Genomic DNA, 13,506 nt, shown 5'->3' on the forward strand with positions numbered 1-13,506 from the left:
AAGGATAAGCCCTTCGGCATAGCCTTTCAGATGCACCACCATTTATTGTGTGGAATTCTGCCAACTGGAGATGCATGATTTTTTCAGGCACCCTCTTTCAAAATGCATGTGCCTCAGAGTAGTGAAGTGGAAGTTAACATTTTTTATTTTTTTAAATTGAAATACAGTTGATTTACAATGTTGTGTTAAGTTTCTGGTGGGCAGTTAAATGATTGAGTTATACATATGTGCATTTTTCTCATATTCTTCTCCTTTATGGTTTACTAGGGGATACTGAATAAAAGTTCCCTGTGCTACACACTAGGACTTTGTTGTTTATCTATTTTATATACAGTAGTTTGTATCTGTTAATCCCACACTCCTAATTTATCTCTCCCCCACTCCTTCTCCCCACTGGTAACCATAGGTTTGTTTTCTAAGTCTGGGAGTCTGTTTCTGTTTTGTAAATAAGTTCATTTGTATCATATTTTAGATTCCACATATAAGTGATATCATATGGTATTTTTCTTTCTCTGTCTGACTTACTGCTACTTAGTATAATAATATCTAGGTCCATTCAAAAAATTTTATATAAACTTAATCAGAATCTATCTATATATTTATTTATTTATTTGGCCACACTACTGGCTTGCAGGATCTTAGTTCCCCAACCAGGAATGGAATTGGGCCCTCGGGAGTGAAAGCGTGAGGGCCTAACCACTGAGAACTGCCCCAGAACAACAAGCACTTTAGCCAAGACACAGTGACCGGACTGGCTGCTGAAGGCAAGGAGGGAGCACAGACCATCTGAAAGCGCTGGGTGTTCAGGGCACGTGCAGCCTTAACCTAGGAGTGCCGACCGCAGGAGCGGCCACCCCCACGTGCGCCTACTGAGACTGGAAGGATGGCTTGTGTGACTGAGAAAGTGAATCTTCCGTTGTGTTTTATTTTATTTCACCTTAATTAAAGATTTAAATATGGCTAGTGACTACCATGGGCCTCCCTGGTAGCTCAGCTGGTAAAGAATCTGCCTGCAATGCAGGAGTCCGCGGTTCAATTCCTGGGTCAGGAAGATCCCCTGGAGAAGGGATAGACTACCCACTCCAGTATTCTTGGGCTTCCCTGGTGGCTCAGATGGTAAAGAATCCGCCTGCAATGCAGGAGACGTGGGTTTGATCCCTGGGTTGGGAAGATCCCCTGGAGAAGGACATGGTAGCCCACTTCAGTATTCTTGCCTGGAGAATCCCCATTGACAGAGGAGCCTGGTGGGTTATAGTCCATGGGGTAGCAAAGAGTTGGACATGACTGAGCGACTACGCACAGCACAGCAGTGACTACCACACTGGACAGCACAGGTCTTGGCAGGGTGGGGAGAATGGGAAGAGCACAGGGGGAAAAAAAGAAGTCAAAAGGGATAAATATAAACTTTCTGTCTCAGAACTGTAATTTGTTGCTATGTTATTTTATCACATACGACTCAAAGAATGCTTTGACAACTACCAAAAACATATACCAACTCCAATCGGTTTTTGTGAAAATGAAATAATCTTTGTAGTGAGCTTAATGCAGTGTCTGGCACACAGCCCACACTCAACAAATGCTGGCTATTATTAGTAGCATTTTAAGGTTCATGTTGCTACTTAAGTCTTCCATTTGTTTCAATTCAATCTTCTGCCAATCATTTTTGAAAGAATCTTATAAAAATTTTAAAGGAAATGCAGCAATGGAAAGCCATTAACATTGAACCAGGATTTGTAATTTCAGCTTCTCCTACATACTTGCTACAGGAACTCTGGGCCACACTACACCCCTGTGTATTGGGAGTAGGTCTCAGAAAAATCAGGTTCCACATCTGGCCCACATCTTGCTGCCTGCAACAGGGTTTTCTCCCATCAGACTGTTTCCTAAATTAGTTAGATCTTATAAACTCTCAGTTACAAACAAGATGACCCAACTTTTTTTAAAGTCAGAAATGTCAAACGTGTGATTAGTTTTTAGTGACACAGTTTGAAAGAACTAGATGAGTTATGTGAAGGTTAGGAAAGGACAGTTGTACCCAGAGAGTGCTATACAAATAGATGCCCTCTGTCTCTCTCTGTAGCTGCCTGACAATCAGGCTGCACAGTCAACAGAGGCCCTGGCTGTCATGCGGGCTGAAACACGCCAGAGACCAGCTGGCCCTCCCCTGACCCTCAGAGAGAGGACAACACTCAGCTCCTCTCTCTGCCTTCCATGTACACAAGCCAGGCCCTGCCCAGAAACGGGAGGGCTGCGACCCTACCCATTCCTGACTGATGACCTGACTTTTGCTAAGGGCTATCACAACATAGCCTGAAAAGCTTACTTTGGTTTACTCATCAGGTAAGTTTGTGTTCTCCAAACAAGAGCCCAATGGATTAGATGAAGAGTATACTTTCAGATCCTCTGTTAGAATAGAAAATTAGTCTTTAACCAATATTAACACAGTACTATGCTTACCAACTGGAGAAGGCAATGGCACCCCACTCCAGTACTCTTGCCTGGAAAATCCCATGGGCGGAGGAGCCTGGCGGGCTGCAGTCCATGGGGTCGCTAAGAGTCGGACACGACTGAGTGACTTCACTTTCACTTTTCATTTTCATGCATTGGAGAAGGAAATGGCAACCCACTCCAGTGTTTTTGCCTGGAGAATCCCAGAGGCGGGGGAGCCTGGTGGGCTGCTGTCTATGGGGTGGCACAGAGTCAGACACGACTGAAGCGACTTAGCAGCAGCAGCAGCATGCTTACCAACTAATGTATTAAAGATCAAGTAGAACAGTAGAAGTGAAAACATTCTGTAAACTCCAAAAGGATCTATAAACAAAAAGGAAGTGGACTGTGTTTAAATAATACTTGACTCAAGAACCTCTGCTTCTGTACCATGTTCATGGATTAGAAGACTCAGTATTAAAACATCAGTTTTAGATTCACCATCATTATAGAGTCAATGAAATCCCATTTAAAATCCCAGCAGGCCTTTCTGTAGAAGTCAATAAGCTGAGTCTAAAATTCTATGGATAAGCAAAGGAACTAAAATAAGCAAAAAATTTTTGAAAAAGACCAAAGCTAAAGGACTCCTGTTACCTGTTTTCAAGTCTTCCTGTAAAGGTTCAGCAATCAAAACAGTGTGATATTAGCGAAATGATGGGCATTGAGACCAGTGGAACAGAAGACAGAGTCCAAAAACAGACCCACACATATATGGTCAATTGATTTTCAACAAAGGAGCCAAAGTGGGACTTCCAGTGGCTCAGACTCTGCACTCCCAATGCAGGGCCCCAAGTTTGATCCCCGGTCAGGGAACTAGATCCCACATGCCACAACTAAGAGTTCACATGACCCAACTAAAGATCTTGCACGTAGCAAGGAAGAAGGAAGATCTTGATGCTGCAACTAAGATCCAGTGCAGTCAAATAAATAAGTAAATAAAAATATTAAAAGGTGCCAAGGCAGATTCAGTAGGGAAAGGAAAGTCTTCTCAACAAATGATGCTCAACAACTCAACATCCATATGCAGAAAGAGCCCTCCAACCCACTCTTTGCATCACATTAAAAAAATTAACTTGAAATTACTGAAGTATAAAACCTAAAACTATAAAACTTCTGAAGAACACATTGGAAAAAAAAATCTTTCTGACGTTGAATTAAACAAAGAAGTCTTAGATAAAATATAAAAGATAAATCATAAAAGAACAAATTTTGATAAACTGGACCTCATCAAAATGTAAAACTTATGCTCTTCAAAACTTTAAGAAAATTAAAAGATAACCCACAGATCAGGACAAACTATTTGTCAAATACATATCTATTGAAGAAAAGGTATCCAAAATAAATAAAGAACTCTAACTATTTAATAATAATAAGAAGAAAACTCCTTTTTAAAACTGGGCAAAAAATTTAAACAGACACTTCTTCAAAGAAGAGATAAGAATGGCAATAAGCATACAAAAAGATGCTCAATATCATAAGTCATCGCATACTGTGCATGCTAAGTCACTTCAGTCATGTCTGACTCTTTGCAATCCCATGGACTATAGCCTGCCAGGCTTCTCTGTCTATGGGATTTCCCAGGCAAGAATATTGGAGTAGGTTGCCATGCCCTCTTAAGTCATTAGAAAAATGCAAATTAAAACTACAATGAAATACCACTATACATGCACTAGAATGATCAACTTTTTAAAACTGATACACTACCACCTCACACCCACTAGGATGCTGCTGCTGCTGCTGCTATCAAAAAAAAAAAAAAAAAAATTCAAACAAAACCAGCAAATAGTAACAACAATGTGGAGAAACTGGAACCTTTGTACTCTGTTGGCAGGAATGCAAAATGCTGTAGCCACTGTGGAAAACAGTATGGGGGTCCCTCAAACCATTAAAAATGGGATTAGCATGTGATTCAGCAATCCCATTTCTGGGTATGCATCAGAAAGAATTCAAAGCAGGATCTCACAGAGGTGTTTGCATACCCATGCTCATAGTAGCATTATTCATAACAGCCAAGATGTAGAAGCAACCCAAGTGTCCATCAGTAGATGAATGGATAAACAAAATGTGGCATATATATACAATGAAGTGTTATTCAACCTTGAACAGGAAGGAAATCCTGTCACATGCTGCAATATGAATGAGCCTCAAGGGCATTATGCTAAATGAGCCAGTCACAAAAAGACAAGTATTATATGACTTCACTTATATAATGTACCTAGAGTGGTCAGAGTCATAGAGACAGAAGTAGAACAGTGGTTGCCAGAGGCTGGAGAATGAAGGAATAGAGTTGCTGTTTAACGGGTATGGAGTTTCAGTTTTATAAGATGAAAATGTTCAGGAGATTGGCTGCACCACAACGTGTGTATGTTCAACACTACTCAACTGCACACTTAAAAATGGTGACGATGATAAACTTTATGTTGTGCTTTTTTAATCATAATTAAAAAAATAAATAAACAGAAATACCAAGGGCTGGAGAGAGTGCAGAGTCTCCGGAACCTTGCTGGCAGGAATGTGAAACGGGATAGCCACTTTGTACAGTAGTTTGGCAGTCTTTCACAAAGGTAAATACACACTTTCGTTTGATCCAAAAGTTCCGCTACGAGGTGTTTACACAAAAACTGAATGTGAATATTTTCACTCACAACTGCCCCAAGGTGGAAACCATCCAAGTGCTCACCAAGTGATGAATGGATAAACAAATTATAGTTTCTCCCTCCAGTGGAATACTACTCAGCCTCAGACAGAACCAAGTATTGATAACTGGGCTCCCCTGGTGGCTCAGTGGTAAAGAATCCGCCTGCCAACGCAGGGTACTCGGGTTCCATCCCTGAGTTGGGACCATCCCCTGGAGAAGGAAATGGCAATCCACTCCAGTATTCTTGCCTGAGAAATCCCATGGACAGAGGAGCCTGGTGGGCTACAGTCTGCGGGGTCACAAAAGACACACGGACACAACTCAGCGACTAAACAACAACTGATAACTGCAGTGTAGTGGGGCTGAATCATGTTCCTCCAAGAAGATCTGTTCAAGTCATAACCCCAAATACCTGTGAATGTGATTTATTTGGGAAGAGAATCTTTGCAGATGTAAACATGTTGCTGCTGCTGCTACATCGCTTCAGTCATGTCCGACTCTACGCGACACCAGAGACGGCAGCCCACCAGGCTCCCCCGTCCCTGGGATTCTCCAGGCAAGAACACTGGAGTGGGTTGCCATTTCCTTCTCCAATGCATGAAAGGAAAAGTGAAAGTGAAGTCGCTCAGTCGTGTCCGACTCTGTGCGACCCCATGGACTGCAGCCCACCAGGCTCCTCCGTCCATGGGATTTTCCAGGTGAGAGTACTGGAGTGGGTTGCCATTGAGGTTATACTGGATTAGGGTGGTGTCTTTATAAGAGAAGGAAGGGGGTATTCGAACACAGGCAAACAGGAAAGGTCATATAGAATAGAGGCCAAGAGTGCAGGGACAGCACTCAAGCCAAGGGACACCAAGGACTGGCGGCAGCCAAGAGACGCTCGGAAGAGACGAGGAGATAGATTCTTCCCTGGAGCCCCTAGAGAGTATAGCCTTATGGGCTTGACTTCAGACTTTCAGCCTCAGAACTGTGACAGAATCAATTTCTGTTGTTTAAAATGTAAGCCACCCAGTTGGTGGTATTTTGTTATGGCAGCTCTAAGAAACACATACATGCTACAATAGGGGTGAGTGAGTCTCAAATGCAATTTCTATGTCAACAAATTCTGCTTCTGATTCCATTTGGAGGACACTCTGGAAGAGGCAAAACTGCAGATAAGTGGCTCCAGAGGCAGGAGGTGGGGATGGAAACAGATTACAAAGGGATGTTAAGGGAACTTTTGCAGGATGATGAAACTGTTCTTAACTTGGATTGTGGTGGCAATTATACAATGTAAAACTGTGAATCATAGAGAGGTCAGGGCTTCCCTGGTGACTCAGTGGTAAAGAATCTGCCTGCCAATGCGGGAGACACGGGTTCAATTCCTGATCAGAGAAGATACCATGTGCCTCAGAGCAACTAAGCCCCTATGCCACAACCACTGAGCCCGTGCTCTAGAGCCAGAGAGCCGAAACTACTGAGCCCACACAAAGCATAAGCCCATGAGCTCCAGACACCATACGCCACGAGAGAAACCACTGCAATGAGAAGCCCATGCACTGCAACTAGAGACTAGTCCCCCCTTGCTACTTGTACTGTATATAAATTAAACCCTAAAACTGTTTGCTTAAAAAAATAATTTATGCTTCTGGTTCCCAGTTTGACAAGTCTCTTGGGAAGGGGCTACTATCAGCCCAATCAGGGAAAATGTGAGGACCAAAATACTAATAATAGTTAGAGATTACAACCCATCGGATAATATAAGAAATCACTAAACCATATAAATATGTAAAAATAAATAAATGTATAAATTGAAAGTGTGATGAGAATCCAGATAAATTACCTCCTCACAAAATACATATTAATTACAAAGAAGAGTAACTTTAGAGTGGAGAAGACTGACAAACACCTCCTGAATTAAGTGATAAAAGTGAACATCATGCAAATGAAAAATCCCCCACTTCACTGGATACAAAATTAAAATCAATTTTGGCTATTCCTGCCGAAGACGCATAATCTAAATCTAATCTTGAAGAAACATCAGACAAACCCCAATCGAGGGATATTCTGCAAAAGAACTGGCTTGCGACCTTCAGAAGCGGCAAGCTCACACAACTCAAAAATGATTTTTTTAATGTCATAAATAAAAGACAGAAAAATTGTCCAGAAGGGGCTAAAGACAATGTATGTGCTCTGAACTCTATCCTTTTGCTGTCAAGGACAGTAAAGGGACATTTAGGGGAAACCTGAATGGGGTCTCAGGATCAAATATTAATAATGTGTCCACAGCCATACCACCCTGAAGGTGCCCAAGCTTGTCAAATGGTAGTAACACATCACTGTTAATTTCCTGATTTCACGGCTCTATTCAGCTCATGTAGAACAATAGCCTTGCTGGTGGGAAACATACACGGTCAAGTATTTGGGGCTGACAGGGCATGAGACCAGCAACTTATTCTCAAGGGGGAAAATATAGCTATTTTTACTGTACTCCCAACTTTTCTGTAAGTTTGCAATTGCTTCAAAGTTTAGAAATTACTCAGAGAAAGAATCCTGGGGAGCCCAGGGCCTGTCACTTTATCTCATCCAATATACCAGGGGAGAGACACTACGGTTCGTTCTGTATTCCTCCAAGGCTGATAGGAAAGTACCACAAAATTGGAATCTCAAACCCAGTACCCCTTAGCAATGGCCTATTTTCTGAAGCATGAACTCCAGCATAAAGTAGAGATCTAATTTATTTGGACACTGAATGACCCAATAGGCCAAGATGTAAGATAGCTTGACTGCTAGAAGTGGCTTTCTAACGCAGGCAGTATTAAGGTGAGATTCCAAAGTCTTTATACTAAAGACAAGATTCCAGTGTACTAAGGCACAAACTGATTCACAGAGTACTTTTTCCACCTTATACTTAAGAGTTTCTATCAGTACTCTCAAATGGAAGCCTCCGTTTAAATAATATTACTTCTGCTTTATGGGACATCATCAAACAAGTGAACCAGATTTCACCACAGAGAAAGAAGACAGTACTTTTAAAATGCAGAGGCACCTAAATGAATACAGTTATACTTCATTTTAAAGTTTATATCTCAGATTTAACACTTAATCTTAAATTGTGTTAACGAAAACGTCAGGCTCCTAATTTTTCAGAGACTGCTGCTGCTAAGTTGCTTCAGTCGTGTCTGACTCTGTGCGACCCCATAGACGGCAGCCCACCAGGCTCCCCCATCCCTGGGATTCTCCAGGCAAGAACACTGGAGTGGGTTGCCATTTCCTTCTCCAATGCATGAAAGTGAAAAGTGAAAGTGAAGTCGCTCAGTCATGTCTAACTCTTAGCGACCCCATGGACTGTAGCCTACCAGGCTCCTCCGTCCATGGGATTCTCCAGGCAAGAGTACTGGAGTGGGTTGCCATTACCTTCTCGATACCTAAATCTAATTCAGATTTCAACAACAATATCATATACCATTGTCTAAATCACTGATTCCACATTGTTTTGAATAAGGCTTTCAGTAATATGAATGATTAAAGCACTCTATGATGCTACTCCTCTAAACAAAATATTGACCACTTATCTGTGCCATAGATTTGTCCTGTCCAATACGGTGGAAGCCAGCCACATGAAGGTGGTGAAACATAACTGGAACAAATTAAGATGTGCTTTAAGTGCAAAATACATATGAGATTTCAAAGACTTCATTTAAAAAAATAAGATGATGAAATATCTCATTAATTTTTTAATACTGATTATATGTTGAAATATTATTCTGGATAGACTGGGTCAAATAATTATCGAAATTATTTAAGCAATATTAAAATTAATTACACTGATTTCTTTCTCTTTAACATGGTTTAAATGAAGCAATGTTTAAATGATGCATGTAGCTCACAGTGTATTTCCACTGCTACATTAGACCATTTGTGAAACAAATAACAATGGATTTCCCAGAACGCTACTGAACTTTATCCTTTCATATCTAATCTTTTCAAGGAAAATTTTTGCCTCTTTTACACTCCACTCAGTTCAAAGAAAGTATAGTAAGTATTGGGAATTCCCTGGTGGCCCAGTAGTTAGGACTCTGCTTTCACTGCTGAGGGCCTGGGTTCGATCCCTGGCCAGGGAGCTGAGATCTCACGAGGCATGAAGGAAGCAAGCATCTCGGGTACCTGGAACTCTGGGGCACTGCTCCGCAGCTGGCTCACGTTGGGCAAGGATCCTCCATGGTACTGTGTAAGGCGCAGCTGCTGAAGCTTCTGAAACTGAACCTGGTGACAGAGAGAGTTCAAAGCTGTTGAGACACGACAGCAAAGAGCTGAAAGAAGCATCAAAGTACAGTGTTATGCAGCAACATGGTTCAAGAGTGAAAGTCTTGGTTTCAATTTCTTCTCTACTTAAAACCTTCCAGTTTCCGGGGTTTTCTGGGTTTTGATTCGTCTATTTTAGGGAAAGAATTTATCCATGTTCTAAATGTCCCAGGCATGACTCAAAGACCTTCTTGCAGTCTTTGAGTGCATATGTGTGTGGGGGGCGGGGGGCGGCGGGGAAGGCGGCACATGCAAGCACAATCTTTAACAGCAATAAATTTCTTAAAAAAAAAAATAAGCCACTGCCCGTGATTCTAACATACGATCTTCCCTTCTCCATGCTCTTTTCCAGTCTCCATTTACTTTTAAGTGTAATAACTGCACTGGGACTTCCCTGGTGGTCCAGTGGTTAAGGATCCTCCTCCCAGTGCAGGGGACATGGGTTCGATCTCTGGTTGGGAAACTAAGATCCCACATACTGCAGGGCAACTGAGCCCATGCTATAACTAGAAAAAGCCTGCATGCCCCAACAAAGACCCAGCACAGCCAAAATTAAAAAAAAAAAAAAAAACCTGCACAGTGGTGATCACAATATAGGCACAAGTCTGCAAGCTTACATCACAACTCTTTTTTCTATGATATCATATAAGCATTTTAAATGGCTACATAACATTTCTTCTTCAGCGTTACTGACTTAGAATACATTTCAAAGAGTGATTGCTAAGTCTTGGGTTTGGGCTTTTAGATGGCTCTCAATACACACTGCCAAAATGTTTCCCCAGAGGGTATCGCAATGTATATGTGAGGAAACTGGCCAAAAACTCACTAACACGGGATATTATCCTTAATTAGGGGAAAGAAGGAGACCAATTCAACAGGTATAACATGGTGTCCCACTGTTTTAATATGCTTTTCTTCTGTAAGTTCTTTCTTGCTTCATTTTTCAAAAGGCAGTAAACTGGTTACGGTCCTTGTAAATCCCAGAGTGGTCCAGTTTGATCTTTGAGAGTTCTGTTTCTAAAACAATAAATTACCTCTGTGGTTATATAACCCTTGGCACTTGTAATTCATGTAGGGAAGAAGGGGGTAGCTGGGAACCCTGAGGCAGAGTTTTGCCCTTTCATTACTCTGTCTTTGCCTAATAATCATAAAAAGTGCCAGCTATGAGCCCTGAAGATGAGCCAGATGCTGTCCTCAGATGCTGTGCCCACTTTATCCCTCACCCTCTCAACAACCACCAAGGGAGACCAAGTGCTCCTGCTTTTACAGCCCTGGAAACCCAGACTTAGGGAAGGTCAGAGACCTGCCCAAGGTCGCACCATTGGAGGGGCCTGAGCTACAGCAAACTCAAAACCCACATTCTTCTTTCTGCCATGTTCCTCTCCTTTGATCCATTTCTTCCTCAGTGATCACACTATTCACAAGCTCAGGGAAAAGTGACCAAAAGCTCCACTGAGCCTATGGCATGCTCTGGTTTTTTGTTTTTACATTTATTATGAAAATTTTCAAATACATACAAAATAGAGATGAGTATAATGAAACCCCATCTCTTCATCTTCCAGTTCCAACAACGATCAGCTTACATCCAACCTTGATTCATCTTTATCTCCATCTTCACCCATTACACTCCACTGAAAGCCAGACAGCCTAGCATTCCATATTTCAATAGGTATCTCCAAACATAAGGGCTTGTATCTGTCTGGAGGTTATAAAGGCATATCATATAAAACCCTTTGGCAGCCTTAGCTTCCTTATATCCACAGTGCTTGATTTTTCATAAACATGGCACAGGGAAACGGTAATAATCTATTAATCAAAACCCAAATCTGAGAGTTAAATACTAGTGGGAGGCCATGGTGAGCTTTTCCCATCTATCAGCTAAGTTATCAGTATAAAGTCTCAGCTTTTGATTTTAACATTCTCAACAGGAAACATTAGACTCTCTGTCCTTGAGATTCTCTAGACAAAATTCTCAGCCCCCTTGATCTAAAGCTTTTGATTCCTTCTTCCATCAACCCATCCACTTACTCACTTACATAAAAATGGTAAACTGTGTGTTGGGTACAGTGCCAGGCACCAGCCTACTAAGATGAACATGTGCCAAAGTCTCTACCTTCAGGGAGTTCTCACAAAGGCTTAAACTCTTACCCAAAAGCTTTGACACTTCAACCAAGCTGAGTTCTGGATCTAGCTAGAGATCTGCCTTCAGCTGAACTGGAGGCCCTCCCCACACTTCCCGTATCTGCTGGCTCTACCAAAATACCCATTTCTAGAGTTTTCAGAGAGGGCTGGCTGCACCACAGTAAAAAAGAGCACTGGATTTGGAATGGCAAGACCTGACTTCGTAACCTGGCATTCCCATGTGGTTGCACAAATCACTTTACTGCCTACTTCACAAAGATGATGGAAGGATTAAGTCAGAGAACAGATGTGACAGTGGTGTGTAAAGGTCTGGGACAACTGCTCAAAACATCATTAGTGCTGAGATCTTCAGCTGTCTCCTAAACTACTGAGTAATTCTGATGCCCTCCTCTTTTGAAATTGAGAACCAGTGAGCTAGAAAGAACCTTAGAGATGGTTTCCAATACCATCATGCTTACTGATAAGGAAAATGAGGACCAAAGAATGAGTGGCCTGAGACAGAGGTCTTGGATCATCAGGCTATAGGCCATGGTTAGCCTAGAGAGTTCTGTTCGACCCACATGGTACTGACCCACTTGTTTTAAATTTTAAAACATTGCAAGAAGGCACAAAAATCTGTATTTCCATCTTCTCTTGATTGAAAGATTTGACAAACACTGAACCCATATTCTTACATGGCAACAAGGCATGCAGCTGCGAGATGTGGCATGGAGTTTAGACAGGGCTTGGGTTCTCCAGTTTCCCCAAGTCCTCACTGTACCCTGTTATCCTCCACTACGGCCTGAGATCAGTGACCATTTACCACCTCATTCCTGATCCCTCACCTCACCTGGTACCTTGAGTTAGCAACTTTTAGCCTATAGGCATAACACTTTTTTCTTTCAATTTTTTTAAAAGTCTAAAAAATTTTTATTTTATATTGGACTATAGTTGATTTACAATGTTGTGCTTGATTCAGATGTACAGCAAAGTGATTTATAAATATATATATATATATTCTTTTTAAATTCTCTTCCCATTTAGGATATTACAGAATATTGAACAGAGTTCCCTGTGCTGTAAAGTCGAGGTTGGTTGTCTTTTTTTTTTTGTCTCATACATTAGTGGAATTTCCTCCAATGTCTATAAAAATGAGATGTAAGTCTCACCAATTCTTTTTTGAAAAAGTCTTATCAAGAGTCAACATAATTCCCCCCAAAAATCCCAGCAGGCCTCTTCACAGAAACTGACATGACAATTCTAAAATTTATGGATGAGTGAATGAGCTAGAGTAGCCAAAGCAATTTTTAAGAACAGTAAAGATAGAAGCCTTAAGTTACCTCGTTTTGAGACCGATTATAAAGCTATCATAATCCAGTGTGCTACTGTTCAAAAGAAAGATGAACAGATCAACAGCAACAGGAGAGAGTCCAAAACCAGACCCGCACACATATGGCCAACTGACCTTGACCAAAGTGCCACAGCAGTCCAGGGCAGAGCTGTTCTCAGCAAATGCCGCTAGGACCCCTGGATATCTCAGTGGGGCAGAAAAGCAGTTGAGCATATAGACATTCAGTGTGACAACCATAATCAAACCCTAGAACTGGCCATGCAAGCTTCCACAAAAGGAGGAACACTGTAGACCCACAGTCCATAGGGTTACTGTGAGAACTACATGAGACAATGAATGGAAAGTGATCAGCACAATGCCTGGCAAAGCGATAACACTCCATAGTCAAACCACATCTAATCTTTATCCTCTCCTTTCTCTGTTCCTCTCCCAGAGGCCTCACTATACCATATCTATTGCCTGTTTTAATACAAAAGTGAAGTGCATGCATGCCCAGTCATGTCTGACTTTCTGCGACCCCAAGGACTTCAGCCCACCAGGCTCCTCTGACTATGGAATTTTCCAGGCAAGAATACTAAAGCAGGTTGCCACTTCCTACTCCAGGGGATCTTCCTGAGCCAGGGCC

At 41.8% G+C, this 13,506-nt stretch overlaps 1 protein-coding gene across 2 annotated transcripts in view; it reads right to left on the minus strand.

Moving 5' to 3' along the window:
• Positions 1-13,506, minus strand: part of CRTC3 (CREB regulated transcription coactivator 3) — a 98,083-nt gene that overhangs the window by 79,197 nt on the left and 5,380 nt on the right. For both annotated transcript variants that reach the window (XM_055556735.1, XM_055556734.1), the window contains exon 2: positions 9,272-9,370. In XM_055556735.1, the coding sequence (XP_055412710.1) occupies positions 9,272-9,370 (99 nt within the window). The remainder of the gene's footprint in view (positions 1-9,271; positions 9,371-13,506) is intronic.

The sequence above is a fragment of the Bubalus kerabau genome, chromosome 19 (genome assembly GCF_029407905.1).
Source record: "Bubalus kerabau isolate K-KA32 ecotype Philippines breed swamp buffalo chromosome 19, PCC_UOA_SB_1v2, whole genome shotgun sequence".
Taxonomy (NCBI): Eukaryota; Metazoa; Chordata; class Mammalia; order Artiodactyla; family Bovidae; genus Bubalus; species Bubalus kerabau.